Source organism: Aythya ferina (assembly GCF_964211825.1).
Source record: "Aythya ferina genome assembly, chromosome: 32".
Taxonomy (NCBI): Eukaryota; Metazoa; Chordata; class Aves; order Anseriformes; family Anatidae; genus Aythya; species Aythya ferina.
Window position 1 is genome coordinate 1,056,076 of NC_140329.1, and position 22,145 is coordinate 1,078,220.

Sequence of the window (22,145 nt, forward strand, 5' to 3'; positions counted from 1 at the left end):
AGTGAGCTGCCCCCGGGCAGAGCCCTGCTGCCAGGAGGTGTCTGCAAGGCAGAGCTGAGCACCCAGCTCTGATGGGGTGGGATGGGGGCTGTGAGCTGCAGGCAGGAGGCATGGGGACAGAGACCCAGCTGCAGGCAGGGACAGCTGCAGGCAGCAGAGCCATGGGCAGGGAGTGAGATGGAGCTGCTCCCAGTATCTCCATGGCAGAAGGGATTTGGGCATCTCCCTGCCATCCTTGCACTGGAGACACCTTCCCTGGAGCAATCCCCTGCTTTTGTTTCTCTTGCACCTTCAACCTTTAGTCATAGTATCATCAGGACTTCTGCTGGGCTGCAGGCTGCCTTGCACAAGGGCACAGCTCTGCCCTAGCAGCTCTGTGTTATCTAGCAGCCCCATGGAGAAGATACATCATTCCTAAGGCCATACTATTGCTACTGGATGCCTGGATGTGGGCAGCTGCTGTGATCCCTCTCTGTCCCTGGAGAAGAGCAGAGAGCAGAGATCCTCCTCAGGTACGATGAGGTGAGGGGTTTGGAGATCTGCCCTTTGAACCTGGATTCCTCTGCTCTCAGCAGCATCCAGGTTTTTTTCAGGAGAACACCTGAGTGTGACCATCCTCCAGAGGTGCCTATAAAGGGCAGCTGAAATCGGAACTAACTGATGCACCAGATTTCCTCACTTTGCACTGCTGGACAGTCCCTTTGCCTCGAGTAGCCCCAGAATTTCTCTTGGTGGCCAGTACACTATGGATTTCTGCCTTAGACCACTTCTTTACAAAAGAAGTACAAACCTTCTTTACAAGAACAAGTACACTACTTCTGTACAAAGCTTTACAAGATGAAGTTCAAAAAATACAGAAAATATCCAACAAGACCTGCTCTGCAGTTGGGTGACTTTGTAGGAACTGTTCTGAAAAACTCCTTGATATACCAAGTGTAGTTGACCTGAGATCACCAAGATACAATTTACTTGCTGCAGGGCAGGAATGTCTCCTCCGGAGTCCTATGCTCCCAGTGTAACCCTCAGCCAGCACTGACCTCAGCTGAAGGAGGGGACCAGGAAAAGTGTTCCTGAAAGGGAAGCAGCAATTTGGGAGCTTTCTGTAAGGAACAGGTTTTGCTCATAGAGGTCTCCCCAAATATTTCTTCTCCATTAACAGGTCTCCATACTGATGGCAGCACATGTCCAATAGTAGCTCCATCACCACGTTCCTCCTCCTGGCATTTGCAGACACGCAGGAGTCGCAGCTCCTGCACTTCGCGCTCTTCCTGGGCATCTACCTGGCTGCCCTCCGGGGCAACGGCCTCATCCTCACTGCCGTAGCCTGCGACCACCACCTCCACACCCCCATGTACTTCTTCCTCCTCAATCTCGCCCTCCTTGACCTAGGCTGCATCTCCACCACTGTCCCCAAAGCCATGGCCAATTCCCTCTGGAACACCAGGGCCATTTCCTATGAAGGATGTGCTGCACAGGTCTTTCTGTTTGTCTTGTTTTCAGCAGAATATTTTCTTCTCACTGTCATGTCCTATGACTGCTACGTTGCCATCTGCAAGCCCCTGCACTACGGGACTCTCCTGGGCAGCAGAGCTTGTGCACAGATGGCAGCAGCTGCCTGGGGCAGTGGGGTTCTCAATGCTCTGCTTCACACTGTCAATACATTTTCCCTGCCCCTCTGCCAAGGCAATGCCGTGGACCAGTTCTTCTGTGAAGTCCCCCAGATCCTCAAGCTCTCTTGCTCAGACTCCTACCTAAGGGAAATTGGGCTTCTCACATTTAGTGTTTTTGTTTTTTGGGAGTGTTTTGTATTCATTGTGCTCTCCTATATGCAGATCTTCACGGCTGTGCTGAGGATGCCCTCTGAGTTGGGCCAGCACAAAGCCTTTTCCACGTGCGTCCCTCACCTGGCCATGGTCTATGTGTTTCTCAGCACCGGCTTTTTTACGTACCTGCAGCCCCCCACCCTCTCCCTCCTATCCCAGGACCTGGTGATGGCAGTTCTGTACTCAGTGATGCCTCCAGCAGTGAACTCCCTCATCTACAGCATGAGGAACCAGGAACTCAAGGGTGCCATCAGGAAAGTGATGTCATGGAGGGTTTTCAGGATGCGCTGAGGAAACTGACTGACCCTTCAGCAATTATGGACTGCTCCTTTTCTTCTTCTACAGATCTAGTGTATTTTATGTCATGTCAGTCAAAGCCTGGTTTTACTTCGGAGGTGACTGTTTGTTTTCACTTTGTTTTGATTTGTTAATTTTTCTTCTTGTGGAACTGTTTTCTACAAATGTCTTTATTCATCCCTTTCTACATAAGTACCAACACATCTTGCATGAATGTTCATGTAAATGAGGAACCAGGTTCTTTGTGTATATAAACAAAATAAAATGAACTTACTGAAATCTCTTTGTTTGAGACCCACCCTCAGCTGATGAGGAACTAATGGGAACCGCAAACCCCTTTCTGGCTGCAGCTGTTCGGGGCAGGCTGCCCTGGCCCCGGGGCTGCAGGAAATGCCTGAGGAGTCCCAGGGATGGCACTGAGGGGCTACAGGTCTCTTGGGGATCTGCTGCTGAGGAGGGCAGGGGACACTGCAGGGGACACTGACCTCTCAATGCTGCTGATATGGATCTCCACATCTGTGCGTCTGAGCCCTCTATGCCCCCAGGAGCTGCTGTGCCCTTCAGAGGGGCTGTGGCTGTGATGGCAGTGCCCAGAGCCCTGCAGCAGACTGCAGTGGGCACTACCCTGAGGACCACTGCCACTGGGCTGGGATGAGGGCAGGGAGCGGGGCAGAGATCAGGGAAGTGGGAGAGCCATGCTCAAGGTCTGTGTTGGGGGAACAGCCAGCTCTGTCAGCCTCTGTCCTGGCCCAGAGCCCTGCAGACCTGGAGCAGGGCTGTTTGCAGAGGCCCCCATGGGAGGTGGCTGGGTCAGGGCAGGTGCAATGGTCTGGAGAAGGCTGCAAAGGCAGGAGGGCCATGGCGGGAAGGGACCCTGAGTGTGCCCTTAGGATTGTAATGGGGGGACCTTGACCAAGCCCTGACTGTGCACTGCCATGTGCGGTGCCTTGGCAGCATGGCATGTGGGGCATTGTGGCTGGGACGATGCAGGGACAGGGCACTGAAAGGAGCCACGAAGGAGCTGGCAGGGGGTGACAGCAATTACAGGCTCCAAAACAGAAATTTATGGTGGAGACAGAGATATGGTTTTAGCAAGGGCAGAGCTCACCTGGAAGTGGTGTTATCAAGAAAAGTCAAGAGCAAAGAGAAGAGCTTCTGCTGGAGCTGAGCTAAGGCTCAGATTTCTCACCCAGCTCACCCAGGGCTCGTCCTGAGCAAGGCGGCCACAAGCCCTGCCTGCCCTCCTGCCTGCCCCGCTCCGTCAGGTGGCTGTAGCAGAGGGGACCCCCAGCCAGCCCCTCGATTGGGCTCTGCCAGCCCCTCACCCTCCCCTCTGCAGTGATGTCATTGCTGCCCAGGGGGCTCTCTGATGCGAGGGATGATATCACAGTGCCTGGTGGCCAGCCCTTCTGAGGGCCAATCAGGCTGCTGCAGTGGCAGTGACCTCACTCCAGCCCCCTTCCCACGGCCTGCCTCTCCTCTTCCCTCTCCCCTGTCTGGACCCCGGGGACAAAAGTCGGTGTTATGCAGCAGCTTTGCAGTGGTGGCCTCCGTGGTGGTTTTGCCAGGGAGGACATCTGCCCATGTGCCAAAAGGACCTACTACCACCAAGATGCATTTGGTGTTTCAAGCTGTCACTGGCAGAGGTCTTGCAAAGTCTTTCTGCAGTTGTGCCCAGGGACCTTCACTCCATTGGTCCTGGGCTGGGGCTTTCACTTCAGCTGAACCTGTGTCGGCCATGGCACAAGCAAGACGCCTCTTACAGCTGTGCTCTGCATCCTCCTTCATGGGAGGGCACCACTCAGTGTCCTTCGCTCTGCTCACAGTGTTTGTCTTAGCTCACGGATGAACCAGATTTGATCTGCTTGAGTCTTCTGAGGCCCAATCCGAGGCCTATTGCCAGCTGCACCTACAGCACAATAACTATTACTTCCCCATACTGTGCATATTGACCTGATGGGTCTGGTCATATTAATACCTTCTAATTTCCCTAGTTGGAAGGGGACATATTCCCAGACTGGAGCAAGATGCTGGGATCTGCCACAGCCACTCAAAGTCACCTGCTCTAGAGTCTTTCAGTCTGAGTTTGTCACACATGACCAAGCATGAGTTTCTCAGGGTCCCAACAGTCATTTTACATGCGGGTGTTGTGGTTTGACCTGTCTGGCAGCTAAGCTCCACAGAACCATTCGCTCACTCACCCCCCTCTGTCTCTGGGATGGGGGAGAGAAGCAGAAAGAAATGAAAGCATGTGGGTTGAGATAAAGACAGTTCATTAGGACAGAAAATGGACCTATTCTAACAGATCCAAACCCTTCTTGTGCTGGGAGCTGCAGTCCTGGAAACAGCACACCAAGTTGGGCCTCACCTGGGCACAGCAGAGCGGGGACCAACACCTCCCTTGATCTGCTGGCCACTCATCTGTTGATGCAGCCCAGGGTGCGGTTGGCCTTCTGGGCTGCAAGTGCTCACTGCTGGCTCATGTTGGGCCTTGCATACACCCGAACCCCCAGGTCCCTCTCTGCAGGCCTGCTCTCAGTGAGTTCTTCTCCTAGTCTGTACTCACATCCAGGATTTCCCTGACCCAGGTGCAGCACCTTGTTCTTGGGCTTGTTGAACCTCATTAGGTTCACGTGGGCCTACTTCTCAAGCCTGTCCAGGTCCCTTTGGATGGCATCTCTTCCTGCTATTTTATCAACCATACCACTCAGCTTAGTGTCATCAGCAACCTTGCTGAGGGTGCACTCAATCCCACTGTCTATGTTATTGATAAAGGTATTAAACAATACCAGTCCCAGGACAGACCCCTAAGGGATAACACTCATCACCAGCCTCCACTTGGACACAGAGCCATTGATCAATAGTCTGCCGGTGCGACCTTCAAGCCAACACCTTATCCACTGAATGGTCTAGCCATCAAATCCATACCTCTCCGACTTAAGAGATCAGGATGTCATGTAGAACTGTTTTAAGAGCCTTAAAGAGGTCCAGGTAGATGACATTGGTCAGTCTTCCCTTGTCAACTGATACTGTCACTCCATTGTAGGCCACCAGATTGCTCAGGCACCATTCGCCCTTGGTGAAGCCATGCTGGCTGTCCCAGATCACCTCCTTGTCCTGCATGTGCCTTAACACTGCCTGCAAGAGGACCCATTGCATGATCTTGCCAGGCACAGAGGTGAGGCTTACCCTTCTGTAGTTCCCCCAATCTTCCTTTCTAGCCTAATTAAGAGTGATGTTTCCCTCTTTCTTTTTCCCAGTCACCAGGGACTTTGCCTTACTGCCACTACTTTTCAAATATGATGGAGAGTGGCTTGGCAACTACATCAGCCAATTCCCTCAGGACCCTCAGATGCATGTCATCAGGCCCTGTAGACTTGTACTTGTTTAGTTACATCAGGTGGTCTCAAATCTGCTCTTCACTTATTGTGTGTGCAACTTTGCTCCCCCAGCCTCCATCTAGAGGTTAAGAGAACAAAAGACTTTGAAAGCCTGACTGGCAGTGAAGACTGAGGCAAAGAAATTGTTGAGTACCTCAGCCTTCTCCATGTCTGTCATTAACAGTTCACCATTCTCATCCATCAGAGGAGATACTCTCTCCTTGTCCTTTCTTTCCAGAGCAAAGTACCTATAGAATCTCTTCTTGTTATTCTTTGCATCCCTCACCAAGCTCAGTTCCATCCGTGCCTTGGCTTTCCTTATGCCATCCCTGCACATCTGGACTGTATCCCTGTACTCTTCCCAGGTGTCCTGGTTTCAGTTAGAACAGAATTAATTTTCTTCCTAGTAGCTGGTGGAATGCTGTGTTTTGGCTTAGGATGAGAAGAGTGCTGATAACACCCCGATGTTTTAATTGTTGCAGAGCAGTGCTTATACCAAGCCAAGGACATCTCAGCCTTTCGCTCTGTCCTGCCAACAGGCAGGCTGGGGGTGCAGGAAGAGCTGGGAAGGGACAGACCCAGGACAGGTGACCCAAACTAGCCAAAGGGGTATTCCATACCATCTGACGTCATGCTAAACAATATATAGGGGTGGCTAGCCGGGGGGAGGGGGCCGGACTGCTCGGGGTTAGGCTGGGCATCGGTCAGCGTGTGGTGAGCAATTGCATTGTGCATCACTTGTTTGTGCATATTATTATTATTTTCCTATTATCACCATTGTATTATTATTATTATTATTATTGTTATTATTATTTTGTTATTATTATTTTCCTGTCTTATTAAACTGTCTTTCTCTCAACTCACGGGCTTCACTTTCCATTTCTCTCCCCCGTCCCAGAGAGGGAGGGGGGAGGGTGAGCGAACGGCTGCGTGGTGTTTAGCTGCCGGCCGGGTTAAACCACGACACCAGGCACTGGAATAGGCTGTCCAGGGAAATGGTTGAGTCACCATCCCTGGATGTCTTTAAAAGACGTTTAGATGTAGAGCTTAGTGATATGGTTTAGTGGAGGATTTGTTAGTGTTAGGTCAGAGGTTGGACTAGGTGATCTTGGAGGTCTCTTCCAATCTAGATGATTCTGTGATTCTGAGATGTCTTTAAAGAGCTCTACCATGTTGGTGAGCACTAGGTCAAGTAACACTTCTCCTCTGGTTGGTTTTTCTAATACCTGGACCAGAAAGTTATGCACTCTAGGAGTCTCCTACATTGCTTACAGCCCGCTGTGTAGGTTTTCCAGGAGACATCCAGGTGGTCGAAGTCCCCCATTACCATGAGAGTGTGCAAGCATGATGCTCCTTATAGCTGAAGCAAGAAAGCCTCATCAACAGGCTCCCCTTGACCAGGCAGCCTTGAGTAGACCCCAACCACCAGGTATCCTTTATTGGTCCAGTTCTTAGTTTTTACCCACAAGCTCTCAACATGTCTGTGGCTGTTTCTAAGAGGTCTCTCTTAGCAATCAATCCACAGAGAGCAACAACCCCACCCACCCTTTCCGTGGCTATCTCTTCTGAACAGATCGTAGCACTCTATTCCAGTGTTAGAGTTAGTTAATACATCCCACTTCATATGAAGTGAGAAAAATCCCAAAGTGCTCAGGAACAAAAAAAACATACTTACCTATACAAATGAAAACAAGCAAAACACAGGTCTGACATTGGATATGCTGGGAGTCATTTATGGAAAGAGGCAATAATTTTATAACTATTGAAAAAACTCCAGGAAATCACTTTCTTCACAGAATTCAAGAGCTCCTCGTTCCTCAAGCTGTAGATGAGGGGGTTCAGCACTGGAGGCACCACCGAGTACAGAACAGCCACCACCAGGTCCAGGAATGGGAAGGAGATGGAGGGGGGCTTCAGGTAAGAAAAAGCTCCGGTGCTGACAAACAGGCAGACCACGGCCAGGTGAGGAAGGCACGTGGAAAGGCTTTGTGCTGTCCCTGCTCAGAGGGCATCCTCAGCATGGCCCTGATGATCTGTACATAGGAGAGCACAATGAACACAAAACATCCAGAAGCAAAGCATGCACTAACCATGACAAGCCCAACTTCCCTGAAGTAGGAGTGTGAGCAGGAGAGCTTGAGGATGTGGGGGATTTCACAGAAGAACTGTTCCACAGCATTGCCTTGGCAGAGGGGCAGGGAAAATGTGTTACTAGTTTGCAGCAGAGCATTGAGAACCCCACTGCCCCAGGCAGCTGCTGCCATCTGGGCACAAGCTCTGCTGCCCAGGAGAGTCCCGTAGTGTAGGGGCTTGCAGATGGCAATGTAGCGGTCATAGGACATGACAGTGAGAAGAAAATATTCTGCTGAAAACAAGAAGACAAACAGGAAGACCTGTGCAGCACATCCTGCATAGGAAATGGCCCTGGTGTTCCAGAGGGAATTGGCCATGGCTTTGGGGACAGTGGTGGAGATGCAGCCCAGGTCGAGAAGGGCGAGGTTGAGGAGGAAGAAGTACATGGGGGTGTGAAGGCGTTGGTCGCAGGCTATGGTTGTAAGGATGAGGCCGTTGCCCAGGAGGGCAGCCAGGTAGATGCCCAGGAAGAGCACGAAGTGCAGGAGCTGCAGCTCCTGCGTGTCTGCGAATGCCAGGAGGAGAAACTCGGTGATGGAGCTACTGTTGGACATTTGATTCCCCTGGGAATGGGGACCTGTTGAAGAAGGAAAATGCAGTGACAGTTTTGGACAGACATCTTTGAGTGAAACCTACTCAGTTTGTTGCAGAAACCTCTGAAACTTAGTGATACACTGTCTGCATTCCTTGTCACATCAGACGCACATTCATTAAAAGAGGGTGTTGTGGTTTAACCCTGCTGGCCACACAGCCATTTGCTCACCCTCCCCCTTCCCTCTCTGGGTTGGGGTAGAGAATTAGAAAGAAATGAAAGCCTGTGAGTTGAGATAAAGACAGTTTATTAGGAGAGAGGAGAGGAGGGGAGAGGAGGGGAGAGGAGAGGAGAGGAGAGGAGAGGAGAGGAGAGGAGAGGAGAGGAGAGGAGAGGAGAGGAGAGGAGAGGAGAGGAGAGGAGAGGAGAGGAGAGGAGAGGAGAGGAGAGGAGAGGAGAGGAGAGGAGAGGAGAGGAGAGGAGAGGAGAGGAGAGGAGAGGAGAGGAGAGGAGAGGAGAGGAGAGGAGAGGAGAGGAGAGGAGAGGAGAGGAGAGGAGAGGAGAGGAGAGGAGAGGAGAGGAGAGGAGAGGAGAGGAGAGGAGAGGAGAGGAGAGGAGAGGAGAATAATTATAGTGATTCTAGTACTACTACTGTTAATGTTTACAAAACAAGTGATGCACAATGCAATTACTCACCACCTGCTGACTGATGCCCAGCCTATCCCCGAGCAGCCGGTCCCTCCACCCAGCCAGCCCCCCTATATTAATTGTTCAGCATGATGTCAGATGGTATGGAATACCCCTGTGGCCAGTTTGGGTCAGCTGTCCTGATTTTGTCCCCTCCCTGCTCCCGCTGCACTCCCAGACTGCCTGCTTGCAGGATAGCATGAGAAGCTGAGAAGTCCTTGGCTTAGTGGAAGAACTGCTCTGCAACAATTAAAAATTCAGTGTGATATCAACATTATTCTCATCCTAAATCCCAAACACAGCACCCTACCAGCTACTAGGAGGAAAATTAACTCTATCCTAGCTGAAACCATGACAGAGGGGAAATCCAAAGCACTTGGATTTCTTTCAACCTGAACACTAGTGAGACCTGAGAGCCAGAAGTATACCCTGGGCCTTAGTGCAGCATCAGAAGATCTGGTCTCTCCATTGGTCTTCTTCCTACCTTTGCCCCATCCTTCCTCTCTAAGTGCTAGGATGACCACACTCAGAAGTTTCTCTGAAAAGGAACAGAACATAGCAAGGGGGGTCCAGATCCAAAGTGCAGCTCTCCAATCTCCTCTCTCTCTCCTTCTCAGCCCAGATGTGCAGAGACTAATGGGAGATGGCTCCTCACTCAGACAGCCAGACCAAGTTGCGCCCTTGTGGAGAATAGCTTGACTTGACACTACAAGGAGGCTGATGAGTTTCCTAAGGTGGAAAGCCTGCTTATTTCCCATGCCCTGTCAACTGCACTGCACAGGTGACACAGATTAGAAAACAGGGAAATGGTAAAAGATGCGGTCTTCTGAAGGGATCGTTGGCATATTACCCACCGTCTTGCACTGCATTGTCTGTGGTCCCAGAAGTCAGATGGGTGATGGAACACCTCATTGCTATGCAGACACATCTGTGGCAGGATGTTCAGGGTCATTTTTGGAACTGCACCTGAAACCCCTATCCCTAGAGAGCCTGAACACGATAGCAGGAGCAGCATGAACGGGTGGAGAAAATGTGGGGAAATATCAGAGTGCTCACTCAGTGGAAGACAAAGAGGCAGAGAACCCCCCCAGAAAGCCTCACCCAGTTGTGAACAGACCCCAGGGATGCTGAGCAGTCACTGGCAACCCCTCTGTCATGCAATAGGAAAGGGGAGCATGCCCACCTATTCAGCTCCAATAAAAATTAATAAAATTATTAGGCCTCCAGAGGCTCTGGTGCATTTACAGTAATTCCCTGGAATGGAAGCTGTATGAAAGGACCTGCAGGAGACCAGAGCCCATTGGTGGATCAGGTGGAGTCAGACGGAGTTCCTGGGGCACATCCACTGCCAGCAGTGGGCTTTGACCCTGCAACTGCAGCCCAATTCAGCACATCAAACCCCTTTGAAAGACAAACCCCTTCTTCGGTGGGTTCTTGGCGTTGATCTGTAGTTGAAACGCCAGTTAGGATCCCAAGATACTCTCCCTTGTTCGTAGTAGACACCTAAACATCCATTTGCCATCCTGGTTCAACTGTGGAAAACTCAGGCTGAAAGACCCAAGAGCAGAACATTTCAAATGGCTGATGCCGAGCCCATCAGGTTGCCCCACTTTGGGAAATCCTCCTTTTCAAACTGGGAATATGAAAGTGAAAAATGCGAAATGATCTGTCAGGTCAATGCACAGAGTAAGGGAAAGTCATACGTAGTATGCTGGAAAAGGCAAAAGGCATTGCACTGTGCCTAAGACTAATCTTGGAGACCTAAAACAGTTCATCTAAGATAAAGCAGAGTGAAGGACATTATGTCCTAATACGAAGAAGGATGTAAATCACTGGTGAAGGAACTGTCTTTCTGTGCCAATATGGATTACCAATATGGATTACACGAGCACTAAAACACCTAATGGTAACTCATCCCACCCTAGCTCTGTCATCCTGTGGGACAGGGGACACAGAGCTGCCAGCCAAGGGATGCATGTGGGTGTGGAAGGTGGGGCCCAGCAGAGACAAGGCCAGGAAGTTTCCTGGCAATATCCCTGACCTGGACCCCAGTAGGCAGCAGACTTCCCTACGGGTAGGGTCCAGCGTACATACGGGGCCCTCTGTTCCCCTTAGAAGGCTTTGCCCTCTCCCTGCACACCACAGTGCAGAGCCTGGCCCTGGACACTCCATGACTGCCTTGCAGGTCCTGGCAGGCTGCGGTGAGGGGACGAATGCCCTGGGCCCCCTTCCTGCTCTGCCCAGGTCAGCAAGGGCCCAGAGCGGCCTCCTCTCCCCTGCCCCTGCAGCTCTGGGCACCATTTGCGCAGCCCTGGCTCTGCAGTACCAAGCCCTTCTGGGAGCCATCCCCTGCATGCTGCCACCGCTCCCTGGCACTGCTGTTGCCCTCGGCCAGGTACTGCCCAGCCCAGACCAGCCCCTGCCCACCTCTCCCCACCTCCCTGTTCTCTCCCCAGCCCAGCACAGCACAGCAGAGCAGCCCAGGCTGGGCTGGCCCCAGGGCAGCGCCCATCGCAGGCTGCTGCAGGGCTCTGGGCGCAGCCACCACAGCCCCAGCCCCTCACAAGGCACTGCAGCTGCTGAGACAAAGGCAGCTCTGGGTCTCTCCAGCAGCTCCCAGGCTGGGGCCAGTCATGGCTCAGGAAATGGAGATCCATGAAGCTGCAGGAGCCCTGCTCTCTTGCCTGGGAGATCCCCAGCACAGTGTGCCTTTTTGCCACAGGGTCAGCCCTGCTCTCCCAAGCCAGCACAAAAAGTCTGGCTCAGCCACAGAGCAGGCTGCCCTGAGCAGGGACCTGCACAAAGAGCTTTCTATTTCTCCTTTATACCTCACTGCAGGCCCAGAAATGCTGCCCTGCTCTTCCCCGGGACCATCCCTGCTCCCAGAGAGCCTTGCCCGAGTGGTGTGCCCATGATGGACTGGCTGGCCATTGCTAGCAGCAAGGTGCTCACCCTTCCTGTGCTCACCACAGGGCCCTGAGCTGGTGGTGATGCTCTGCCGATCCAGGGGCTGTGGTGTCCTGGGACCCCCTGGCAGCTCCCAACTGCGCCTGCTACTCCAATTGGGCAGCAGACCCAACTCTGTGGGGATCTGTGCTGCTGAGCCCCTTTCCATCTGCCCTGATGGCTCAGCAGCACAGGGCATTGCTTGGCAGGACCATCAGTGTTCCCTGAGGGCACAAAGGGGAGGTGAGTGCAGAACTAGATCCACATCATGTTTTTTCATAGAAGCTTTCCGGTACCACACTGAACTCTTGGGTACCTTTGCCTGCTGGCTCTTCCCAGCCATTCTGGGCATTGCAGAGCCCTCCTTAACCCGTGGGCTCCTCAGGTTCTCCTTTCTCTTTGGGACACTCTACCTTAGATGGTCACTCATTAGACAAGGAACCACTCACTGCCCACCCAAACTCACACACTGTCCCTAGAGTTCCCCTGACAACTCCTGGCAGTTCCAGATTCCTCTACAGGATGCCATTTTCAATCAGCTTCAGGTCTAGTGGGACAGTTCCTGGCAGGTAAGTCAAAGGCCAGTTACTGTTTGCTGAGCCATGTGCAAGCAGGACGTACTCCCAGTCTAGCCCTCGGTCCTGCAGTGATGACTCTGGGGCTCTGAACCATGGTGAAGCCCAGAAAAGCAAGAGGCCTGTCAATGGAGAAGCTCCTTGGGTGTATTCCTGACATCAGCTTTGGAAGAGGTGTGAAGAGATGTGGTAGAGATGTCACTGCAGAGAAAATTGGACAGCCACCAAGGTGCACAAGATCTCAGGGCTTACCCAAGCAAGCACACAAGAAGCACACTGTGGAAGCCAAAAGAGAGCAGCAGTGAAAAGGCCACATCCTGCTGCTAGCCATGGCCATGGCTCCAGGGAAGCAGCAGCCCCAACCCGAAGGCAGCAGAGAGGCAGAGCCCAGCAGGCAGTGAGGGGCAGCCCCAAAGGGCCACTGGGGCTACTCCTCCATGTGGCAGCTGGGCTCTTGGCCCTGAGCTGCTCCAGCATGCTGGGGCTTTTCGCCCAGCTTCAGAGTAGATGGGAAGAGATGGCAACTGAGAATAAATGAAGTTCTGCTGGATTATTTATTGTCTTTATCTATACAGGAAGTTCGGTTCTATATGATATGAATGGATTAGACACAAACAAACAAACAAAAAATGCATTTCGTTATCCAATATAATTATTAAATCAAAATCAAAACTTTCAGAAAATCATATAAAAGAAACTATTATGGTCCTAATAGGTTTCCAAAAGCTCTGAGTCCTGTTAGGATTGTGAATCCATTATTAATGATGAAGAAGCATGCATTCAATTAGTTTTCTCACTGCATCCTTGAGCTCCTGGTTCCTCATTCTGTAGATGATGGGGTTCACTGCTGGAGGCAACACCGAGTACAAAACTGCCATCATCAGGTCCAGGGATGGTGAGGAAAGGGAGGGGGGCTTCAGGTAGGCAAACATGCCTGTCCTGACAAACAGGGAAACGATGGCCAGGTGAGGGAGGCATGTGGAAAAGGCTTTGTGCCGGCCCTGCTCAGAGGGTATCCTCAGTACAGCCCTGAGATCTGCACATAGGAAACAACAATGAAAACAAAACACCCAAATTATAAACAGACACTGACTACGATGAGCCCAACCACCCTGAGAAATGACTCTGAGCAGGAGAGCTTGAGGATGTGGGGGATTTCACAGAAGAACTGGTCCACAGCATTGCCTTGGCAGAGGGGCAGGGAAAATGTGTTGGCCATGTGCAGGACAGCATGGAGAAAGCCACTGCCCCCGGCAGCTGCTGCCATCTGGGCACAGGCTCTGCTGTCTAGGAGGGTCCTGGAGTGCAGGGGCTTGCAGATGGCAACGTAGCTGTCGTAGGCCATGATAGTAAGGACAGAAATTTCTGATGACATGAAGAAGAGAAAGGAAAAGACCTGTACAGCGCATCCTGTGTAGGAGATGGCCCTGGAGTCCCAGAGGGAATTGGCTATGGCTTTGGGGACAGTGGTGGAGATGCATCTGAGGGCGATGAGGGCGAGGTTGAGGAGGAGGAAGTACATGGGGATGTGGAGGCGGTAGTCGCAGGCTACAGCGGTGAGGATGAGGCCGTTGCCCAGGAGGGCAGCCAGGTAGATGCCCAGGAAGAGCGCGAAGTGCAGGAGCTGCAGCTCCCGTGTGTCTGTGAAAGTCAGCAGGAGAAACTTCATCACAGAGCTGCTGTTGGGCATTTTCTGACAATGGATATAATTGCCTGTTAAAGAGGAAAAGGCAGAACAAAGTCAGACCAGACCTCTCTGAGGAAAACCTATTGCAAGTCTTAGAGCACTCTCAGCCTTAGTCTCTTTTTGCAGGAGAACTGTTCTTCAGCTCTATTGTTTGAGCTCAAGATGGTGCTTGCTGAGTGTGGCACTGAGAGGAAGGGCGACTGTGGAGTACTTCCTGCTGTGCGTCAGGATGGAAAAAGGAACACAGAGAAAACTTAGGTTCAGTCCACTAGTCAGATCCATGATCTTTGCAGTGCTGTTACAAAAACCTCATGTGAATGCAGAGGCAAAGCTTCAGGGGGTTTGTTTGCTGTGTTTTATTCCCTTAGTCCCTATAACGCTTAGGAGAGGTATTGGGTGGTTGAACTCCCTGACTGTTCCTGTGCACTCCTGGTGAAAGCCTGTGGGTACGAGGAGGCAAAGGGACTGTCACTTGGCGAAGACTGAGCAGAGCAGCTCTGCCAACCAGTCCTGTTTGCAGCTGCCCTTTGTCACCCCTCTGTGAGCTGCAGGAGCATCCCCCTTAGGTGTTTCCCTCAGAAGAAACTGGAGACAGCTGAGTGCAGAGAAGCCCCAGTCCAAGTGCAGCTGGACAGCATCCTCACATTGCCTCTGGGTGAAGCTCAGAGCCAGAAGGAGCTTCAGAGCTTCTCTTCACCTGGGCTCTGCCTGCTGTGCTAGCCATGCCTGCCCCACAGCCCATGGGCTGCAGGGGGAGAGGCCAGGGAGGAGCTGCTCCAGGGGAAGGCATCTGCACTGCAGGGCATGACTGCGAGGTGCCCAATTCCCCATGCCACGGTGTTTCTGCCAACAGCTCCTTCTGGCCGCATGCCCCTCTCTCTGCTGCCTGCAGCTGTTCCTGCTGGGAGCTGCTGCTCTGCGCCCACCTCTTCTTTCCCCCTGCCCGTGCTCACAGACCCCATCCCACGCAGCTGTGCTCAGCGCTGCCCTGCAGCACCCTGCCACCAGCAGGGCCCTGCAAAGGGGCACCTCCATGGCTGCAGGAGCTGTGGGGCAGCTGACAGAGAGCCCAGCATGGCCAGACAGGGCAGGGTGTACTGGGCTGACTGGGGGCACCTGCCTTAGGGCACTCCAAGGGGCTCCTGCCAGACTTCCTCACCTCACAGTGCAATCCAGCAGGACTCTCAAAGCCTACTGCATTGCCCACTGCCCTCCCAGAAATAAGACCCAGCAGAAGACCCTTCCAGGAGCTGTAGCTGCATGGCCCTGCAGCCAGACACTTACCTTGTCAAGGGCTGTGCAGATTTCTCCTCCAGTCATCTCTCAGCATCCTGCCACTCTCCACTGCCTCCTACCCCTCACTCCTTCTCTCCTCTCTGCATGCCACCTGTAATTAGAGTCGCCAGCCCTGCTGCGCTGTGCAGAGGAGCTGCTCCTGGGCAGAGCTGTCACTCTGCACCAGGGTCCTCTTGCCAGGAGCTCTCTCTGTCCCAGGAGTCGAGTCCAGCTCAGCAGCAGAGGCCCAGACCAATTCATTGGAATCACCCCTCTGGGGGCTTTGGTGATGAGCCCACAAACCTCAGGCACTGACAGCAAATTGAAGAAGTCCAAGTCAGATTCAAGTTTCCTGGAGTGCCCCCTGAGGGCCAGCACTGATATAGTCTCCCTTGGAGCTCTTTAGAGAAGAACTTTGGAGGCAGTGAGGACAAGGAGGCAAAGGCAATGTGAAGGTGACACTGATGTGTAGGAAAAATGGATGTGTTTCACCAAGCACAAAGGACAAGCCTTGACCCTTGGCTCCTAGGAAGGGAGATCCTTTCCCTTCTCACATTTCTCTGGGCTCCTCCTTAGGCATTAGGGGATGGGGATGTGCATGGCCAAGTGCAGGAGAATGATACGACCCCTGCCTGGTTCGTGGGATGTGGAGAATAGGTAATGAGACCCCTGGTGCTTTAACGATAAGCTGTCTCCTCATAAGCCTCAGTGGCAGAGACAACAGCCATAGCCATACGTATAAATATCTTAGTCTTGTTGGGACTTTCAGCCTTGCTAAGTCCTTGTTCCTCTCCAGACCAGGATACCCTAGGGACTCCCAGACATACACCTCTTTCCCTGCTGGCTGTAGACCCTTGTCCGTGTCATGTCACACCAGATCTGAGCTGAGAAAGACTCAGATTTTCTCGGTGGCCGTGTTCCTTGTAAGGCAGTTCTGTAGGAAGCTGGCCTGGTTCCTGGTGAGCAGGCAGCACTGCTCATATGGCATCCCTCATGGTGCCCAGGCCCTCTTCCTCCTGGGCACAGCTCACTCAGCAGGGTCCCAGTCTGCCCCTATGTGTGGGGTTCTTCTGTTGCAGGACTAGGCTTTTCTCCTTCTAAATGTCAAGAGGTTTCTCTAGGCAAAATCCTGCTGTTTCTCCAGGTTCCCCTGGACAGATGCTCCACGGTGTCAGCTGTTAGTGTCTGTAGGCAGATGGCTTGCCCTGATTGTGCTGTCTCTCGCAAGACAGCAGCATGAGGAGTTGCAGAAGAGTTTGGAGAACCCAGTAACTAGTTGAATGGAGTTGCAGCACAGACTCACAGAAGGCTCAAGCATGGAAGGCTGCCAGAGTCCAACTTTTCTGTGCTTCCTTCTCATGCCTTCTGTCATTTTGTTTGGAGCTTTGTCTTAAATCTTGGAAGGCTTTGCAGGGAGAAAAATAGAAGGGCCAAAGCCTAACTGGAGATCAGTCTGGCTGTTACCATCAAAGACAATAAAAATGTTTTTAGAAATACACCAGAAGGGGAGGATTAAGGAGAATCTTCATACTTGGATGTGGAGGGAAACATTTTGACAATAGATGAGAAAAAGACTGAGGTATTTAATGCCTTCTTTGCCTCAGTCTTTAGCAGCAAGACCAGTTGTTCCCCTGGTACTCAGCCCCTGAGCTGGTAGATAGGGACAGGGAGCTGACAAAGGGGTGACACTTTTCACAACTTCTTCACTCTCTCCTTCTCCTCCCCTTTCTCTTCCAGGCTAGTTACAATAGCTCTTAAAACTTTCAGTATCCTGGGGATGGTCAAACCAGCCTGTTCCTATTGTGATGTCTCCTGAATGTGCTTCATCTTTTGTTTAAGGTTAAACAAGTACTTGAGAGTGCCATCCATAAGTCTGCCCCAAGGCAGGAGATTTAGTAGAGGCTAGGAGTGTGGGAGGATACTGGCAGGCACCTAGAGCAGTGGGCATATCCAATGCTTTGGAACTTCACCCCTGAGCAAGTGCAGAATCTTAAAAGAAATGGTGAAATGCATGAAAAAAGGTTGTGAAAAGACACAAATCAATGCAACATGATGGGGCTTTTCCTATGTATGGAAGATTCAGCCAATGCTACTCCAAGTCCAGTGACAGGCCCTCCCGCAACTCCACCCTGTGTGATGGTTCCTGCAGCCACTCCAACCCCTGTGACAGGCCCTGCAGCCACTCCAGCCCCTCTGACCCTCTGATGGGCCCCATGGCTGGGCCAGAGAACCAACCTGTGCCACTATTGGTTACACCTATATGCAAGAGAAAAAATAGGTGATTTTTTTTTTCCTTTTTCTTAGAAAGGAAAAAACTCCTATGCAGACAAGAAAGGAGGAAGAAGACAAGGAATGCTTCAACAAAGTTGGGCCATCAAGGAAGAAGGAGGGCAAAGAGGAAGAGATCAGAACAGCATCAGTAACCACAAGACCCCTATCCCAGATTTGTGAAAAAATGTCAGTCATCATCTAGATGAGCACATTGTCACTTGGCTGCTCCAGTGCTGGGAGAACAGGGCCAATAGCCTGGAATTAGAGGGCAGAGAAGCCAAGCAGCTGGGACCCCCCTCTAGGGAAGGGGTGATTGACAAAGCAATTGGCCCTACCATTTACCATGGACTGACCCAGACTGTCCTGCAATGGGGAAAGCTCCTGAACACCTGCAATACCTTGGTGACATCATCATGTGGGACAACAGAGCAGAAGAAATATTTGAGAAAGGGAAAGAAATAATCCAAATCAAAAACAAATGTCAAGGGACCGCAACACTTGATTCCCATGCAGGCTGGCCAGGCCTGGGGGGACCACTGATCGAGGACAGGCTGGGCATCGGTCATTGGGTGGTGAGCAATTGTATTGTGCATCACTTGCTTTGTACACCTAATTATTATTGTTGTTATTGTTGCTGTTAATATTATTATTAATCTCTTCCTTTTCTGTCCTTTTAAACTGTCTTCATCTCAACCCATGAGCTTTACAAATGTGGAGCTTCAGTTGCAGTGAGCTAACAACTGTGTGGTGCTGAGCTGCCAGCTGGGTTAAACCACAACGTCATGTTTGACAACTGCACATCAATAGCACAAATCACACTTCTAACATCAGTCTCTCCCATGTTCAGCAAGGAGCAGTCGCTGATGACTTCAGTCTGCTTCAAACACCACACCCCAGGAGAGACCCCGATGACTTCAGGAGCTGTCAGCCCTGAGGCCTTGGGGACACTTTGAGGGAGCCCAATGGCACAGAGCGAGTGATGCCACGGTCGGGTGCTGTGCTGCTGAGCTGGGCCAGGCTCCTGGGCCCAAGGGGAGCTCCTGGCAAGTGGGCAGAGCTGCAGAGAGACAGGAGCAGCTCCTCTGCACAGCACTGCACTGTCTGCAGCTGGTGTGGGGAGAGAAGGAGACATGGGCTGGAGGCAGCGAGGAGTGCAACAACAGAGAGTAGCATGTGGCAGGACAGATCTACAGACTCTTGACACCGTGAGTCTCTGGCAGCAGGGCAATGCAGATGGGGTTTCCAGAGGGGTCTTCTACAGCTGGCACATCTGATGGCTGATAGCTTCTCTCAGGATGGCTCTTTCTGTTTCTCCAGCACAGAGTAGATGTTTTAGAGAATGGCATTGATTTTTCAAGGGGAAGACCAAGGCAGGGGCTACCCGAAGGGTAAGAATTTTTCTGCAGTCTGTGCTTGCAAATTCTTGCAGTGGAAGGCAGGCAGGCTTCATGGTAATGGGTTGTTGGGATTGTACAGGAGACCGAGACTCCTAGAGCATTGCACTGAGAGATCAATGTGTCAATGATGAATTTCATAAAGTCCCTTTCCACACCTCAGCCCACAGACTGCACCAACACCATCTTTGTGGCCCTCTCAGGTTTTATCCTAGCTGATCTTTAGGAGCTGCAAACCCTCTGATGCCCAGTGCCCTGTCTTTGTGTCTTCATGCCAGAACAGAACACACAGGATATGCAACGAGCATGAGCAGTCTCCTCTGCAGGCAGAGCTGCAGCAGAGGACAATCTGCTGAGTGTCCGTCTGTCCCTCCCTGGCCTTGCCTCCCCTGGCAGCAGCATAGTGCCATTGCTCCTGGCTTCTCCACCTGGCCGTGCTGCTGCTGTTCTGGTTTCCAGGCTGGCTGGGGATGGGGGTTTCACATGCACATGGAGTGAGCTTTCGGTGTACATGGGGGAAGGGGTGTATGGGGACAGGTTGAGGGGACTGGAGATGTGCGCTTTGAGCCTGGATTACTCTGCTCTCAGCAGTGTTCAGGTCCTTCTCAGGTGGAACTCTCTCAGGTGAAAATCTGATTGCAATTGTCCTGCAGCTCAAATAAATGCCAGCACAGGGCAGCTCAGACCAGCACTGATGGACAGACTGGCTGGCCTCCCTGAAGGACACTCTGCACTAAAGGGACAGTCCCTTTGCCTCTGAGGATCTACAGGATTTCACTTGGAGTGCAGCAGAAATGTCCAGGATTTCTGGTTTAAAAAAAGACCTTAAGTGCTGGGGGTTGGGAGGGGGTTATGAAGAACAACAACAACAAAAAAAATCCCCAAAGTAGTCCTCGGCAATTGGTTAAACTGAGAGCATCAAAGGGGTAAGACTCTTTGATATCATCACTAAATTTTATCTGAGATTACCCCATGTTCCATTTTAACTCTTGCTATAGGGCAGGACTGATTCCTCTGGTCTCTACAGCAGAGTCCCCTTCTCCCATCGATACCTTCAGGCAGCGTGAATTAGAAATCCTGAAATTGACCTGCCAAATGTCTGCCTGGAAGGGAAGAAGCATACTGGGGGGTTTAAGTTGAGAAATAGAATGACTTCTTCTCACTAAGTCTGCAATAACTTCTCAGATAAGTGCTTTCTCTTCCTAGGGCAGGACCAAATGATCAAAACCAGCAAATGGCTAACAGTAGCTCTGTCAGTGAGTTCCTCCTGCTGGCATTCGCAGACACGCGGGAGCTGCAGCTCCTGCACTTCGCACTCTTCCTGGGCATTTACCTGTCTGCCTTCCTGGGCAACAGCCTCATCCTCACCGCCGTAGCCTGCAACCACCGCCTCCACACCCCCATGTACTTCTTCCTCCTCAACCTCGCCCTCCTTGACCTGGGCTGCATCTCCACCACTGTCCCCAAAGCCATGGCCAATTCCCTCTGGGACACCAGGGCCATCTCCTACACAGGATGCGCTGTACAGGTCCTCTTTTTCTTATTCTTTTTTGGTGCAGAGTTTTCTCTTTTGACTGTCATGTCCTATGACCGCTACGTTGCCATCTGCAAGCCCCTTCACTATGGGACCCTCCTGGGCAGCAGAGCTTGTGCCCAGATGGCAGCAGCTGCCTGGGGCAGTGGCTTTCTCAATGCTGTCCTGCACACAGCCAGTACATTTTCCCTGCCCCTCTGCCATGGCAATGCTTTGGACCAGTTCTTCTGTGAAATCCCCCACATCCTCAAGCTCTCCTGCTCCAGCTCCTGTCCAAGGGAATTTGTGTTTCTAGTGGTTAGTGCTTGCTTTGCATTTGGTTGTTTTGTTTTCATTGTGGTGTCCTATGTTCAGATCATCAGGGCCGTGCTGAGGATGCCCTCTGAGCAGGGCCGGCACAAAGCCTTTTCCACGTGCCTCCCTCACCTGGCTGTGGTATCCCTGTTTATCAGCACTGTCTTATTTGCCCACTTGAAGCCCCCCTCCATCTCTTCTGTGTTGCTGGATATGGTAATGACATTTCTGTACTCAGTGGTGCCTCCATCAGTGAATCCCCTCATCTACAGCATGAGGAACCAGGAGCTCAAAGACATAGTAAGTAATCTATTTGCATACGTGCATCTTCAGCATTAGTAATGTGCTTATAATCCTAACTGGATTCATAGGTGTATTCAGGGAATGTGAGGGCAATCTTCAAGGACAAATTATCTATATTATTATGTCCTGAAACTTGTTATTTTGATTTGAATAAAGCTCTTCTTAGCCTCCTACCTATTCATTATTTTATTTACTTTGAACCAATCCTTCAATGTAGCTATAGAATTAGTCTTCCTGTGTAGATAAGGACAATAAAGAAGGCATGAGAAATTCACTGGTCTCAGCTTCCATCTCTTCCCATGTTCTCTAAAGCTGGGCGAAAAGCCCCAGCAGGCAGGAGGGGCTCAGGGCCAAGAGCCCAGCTGCTACATGGAGAAGAAGCCTCAGTGGCCCTTAGGGCTACCCTTCAATGACTGCTGGGCTCTGCTTTTCTGCTGCCTTTGGGTTGTGGCTGCTGCTTCCCTGGAGCCATGGCCATGGCCAGCAGCAGGATGTGGCCTTTTCACTGCTGCTCTCTTTTGGCTTCCACATTATTCCCTTGTGCCCTTGCATTTGTTTTAGCTCTCAGATCTGCTGTACCAAGGTGGCAGTGCTGTAGTCTCTACCATGGCATCTCTGGTGCGTCTCTGCACTGCTCTTCCAAATTTGATTTCAGGAATACTACCAAGGAGCTGCTGTCTGTACAGACCTCTTGCTTTTCTGGGCCTTAGTATGGATCAGATTTCCAGAGCAATCACTGAAGGACAGAAGGCTGGAGTGGGAGCTGCCTTCTTGGTTGCACATGGCCCAGCAAACATTTACTGGCATTTGAATTATCTGCCTGGCACTGGTGTTGGGGTTGATGGAAAACGGCATCCTGGAGAGGAACCTGGAACTGTCAGGAAATGTCAAGGGATCTCCAGGGACAATGTGCAAGTCTGAGTGGGCAATGAGTGGTTCCTCATCTAGTGAGTAACTGTCCAAGGTAGAGCATCCCAAAGGAAACAGTGAACCTGAGGAGTGCCCAGGCTATGG

General features: G+C 51.6%; 1 protein-coding gene and 3 long non-coding RNA genes across 4 annotated transcripts in view; 3 read left to right on the top strand and 1 right to left on the bottom strand.

The window, feature by feature from the left end:
• The window catches only part of LOC311425575, a 329,601-nt gene that overhangs the window by 148,626 nt on the left and 158,830 nt on the right, over positions 1–22,145 (top strand). The gene's annotated exons all lie outside the window — the stretch shown is intronic.
• Positions 1–22,145, bottom strand: part of LOC311425573 — a 189,831-nt gene that overhangs the window by 92,750 nt on the left and 74,936 nt on the right. The gene's annotated exons all lie outside the window — the stretch shown is intronic.
• LOC311425572 overlaps positions 1–22,145 on the top strand; it is an 86,796-nt gene that overhangs the window by 49,529 nt on the left and 15,122 nt on the right. The gene's annotated exons all lie outside the window — the stretch shown is intronic.
• On the top strand, positions 1,182–21,167 carry LOC311425597 (olfactory receptor 14C36-like; the record flags this gene model as incomplete). The annotated part of the gene is made up of 4 exons (XM_084501536.1): positions 1,182–1,343; positions 13,205–13,268; positions 16,415–16,505; positions 20,207–21,167. The coding sequence occupies 4 exons, from the start codon at positions 1,182–1,184 to the stop codon at positions 21,165–21,167; spliced, it is 1,278 nt and encodes a 425-aa protein (XP_084357662.1).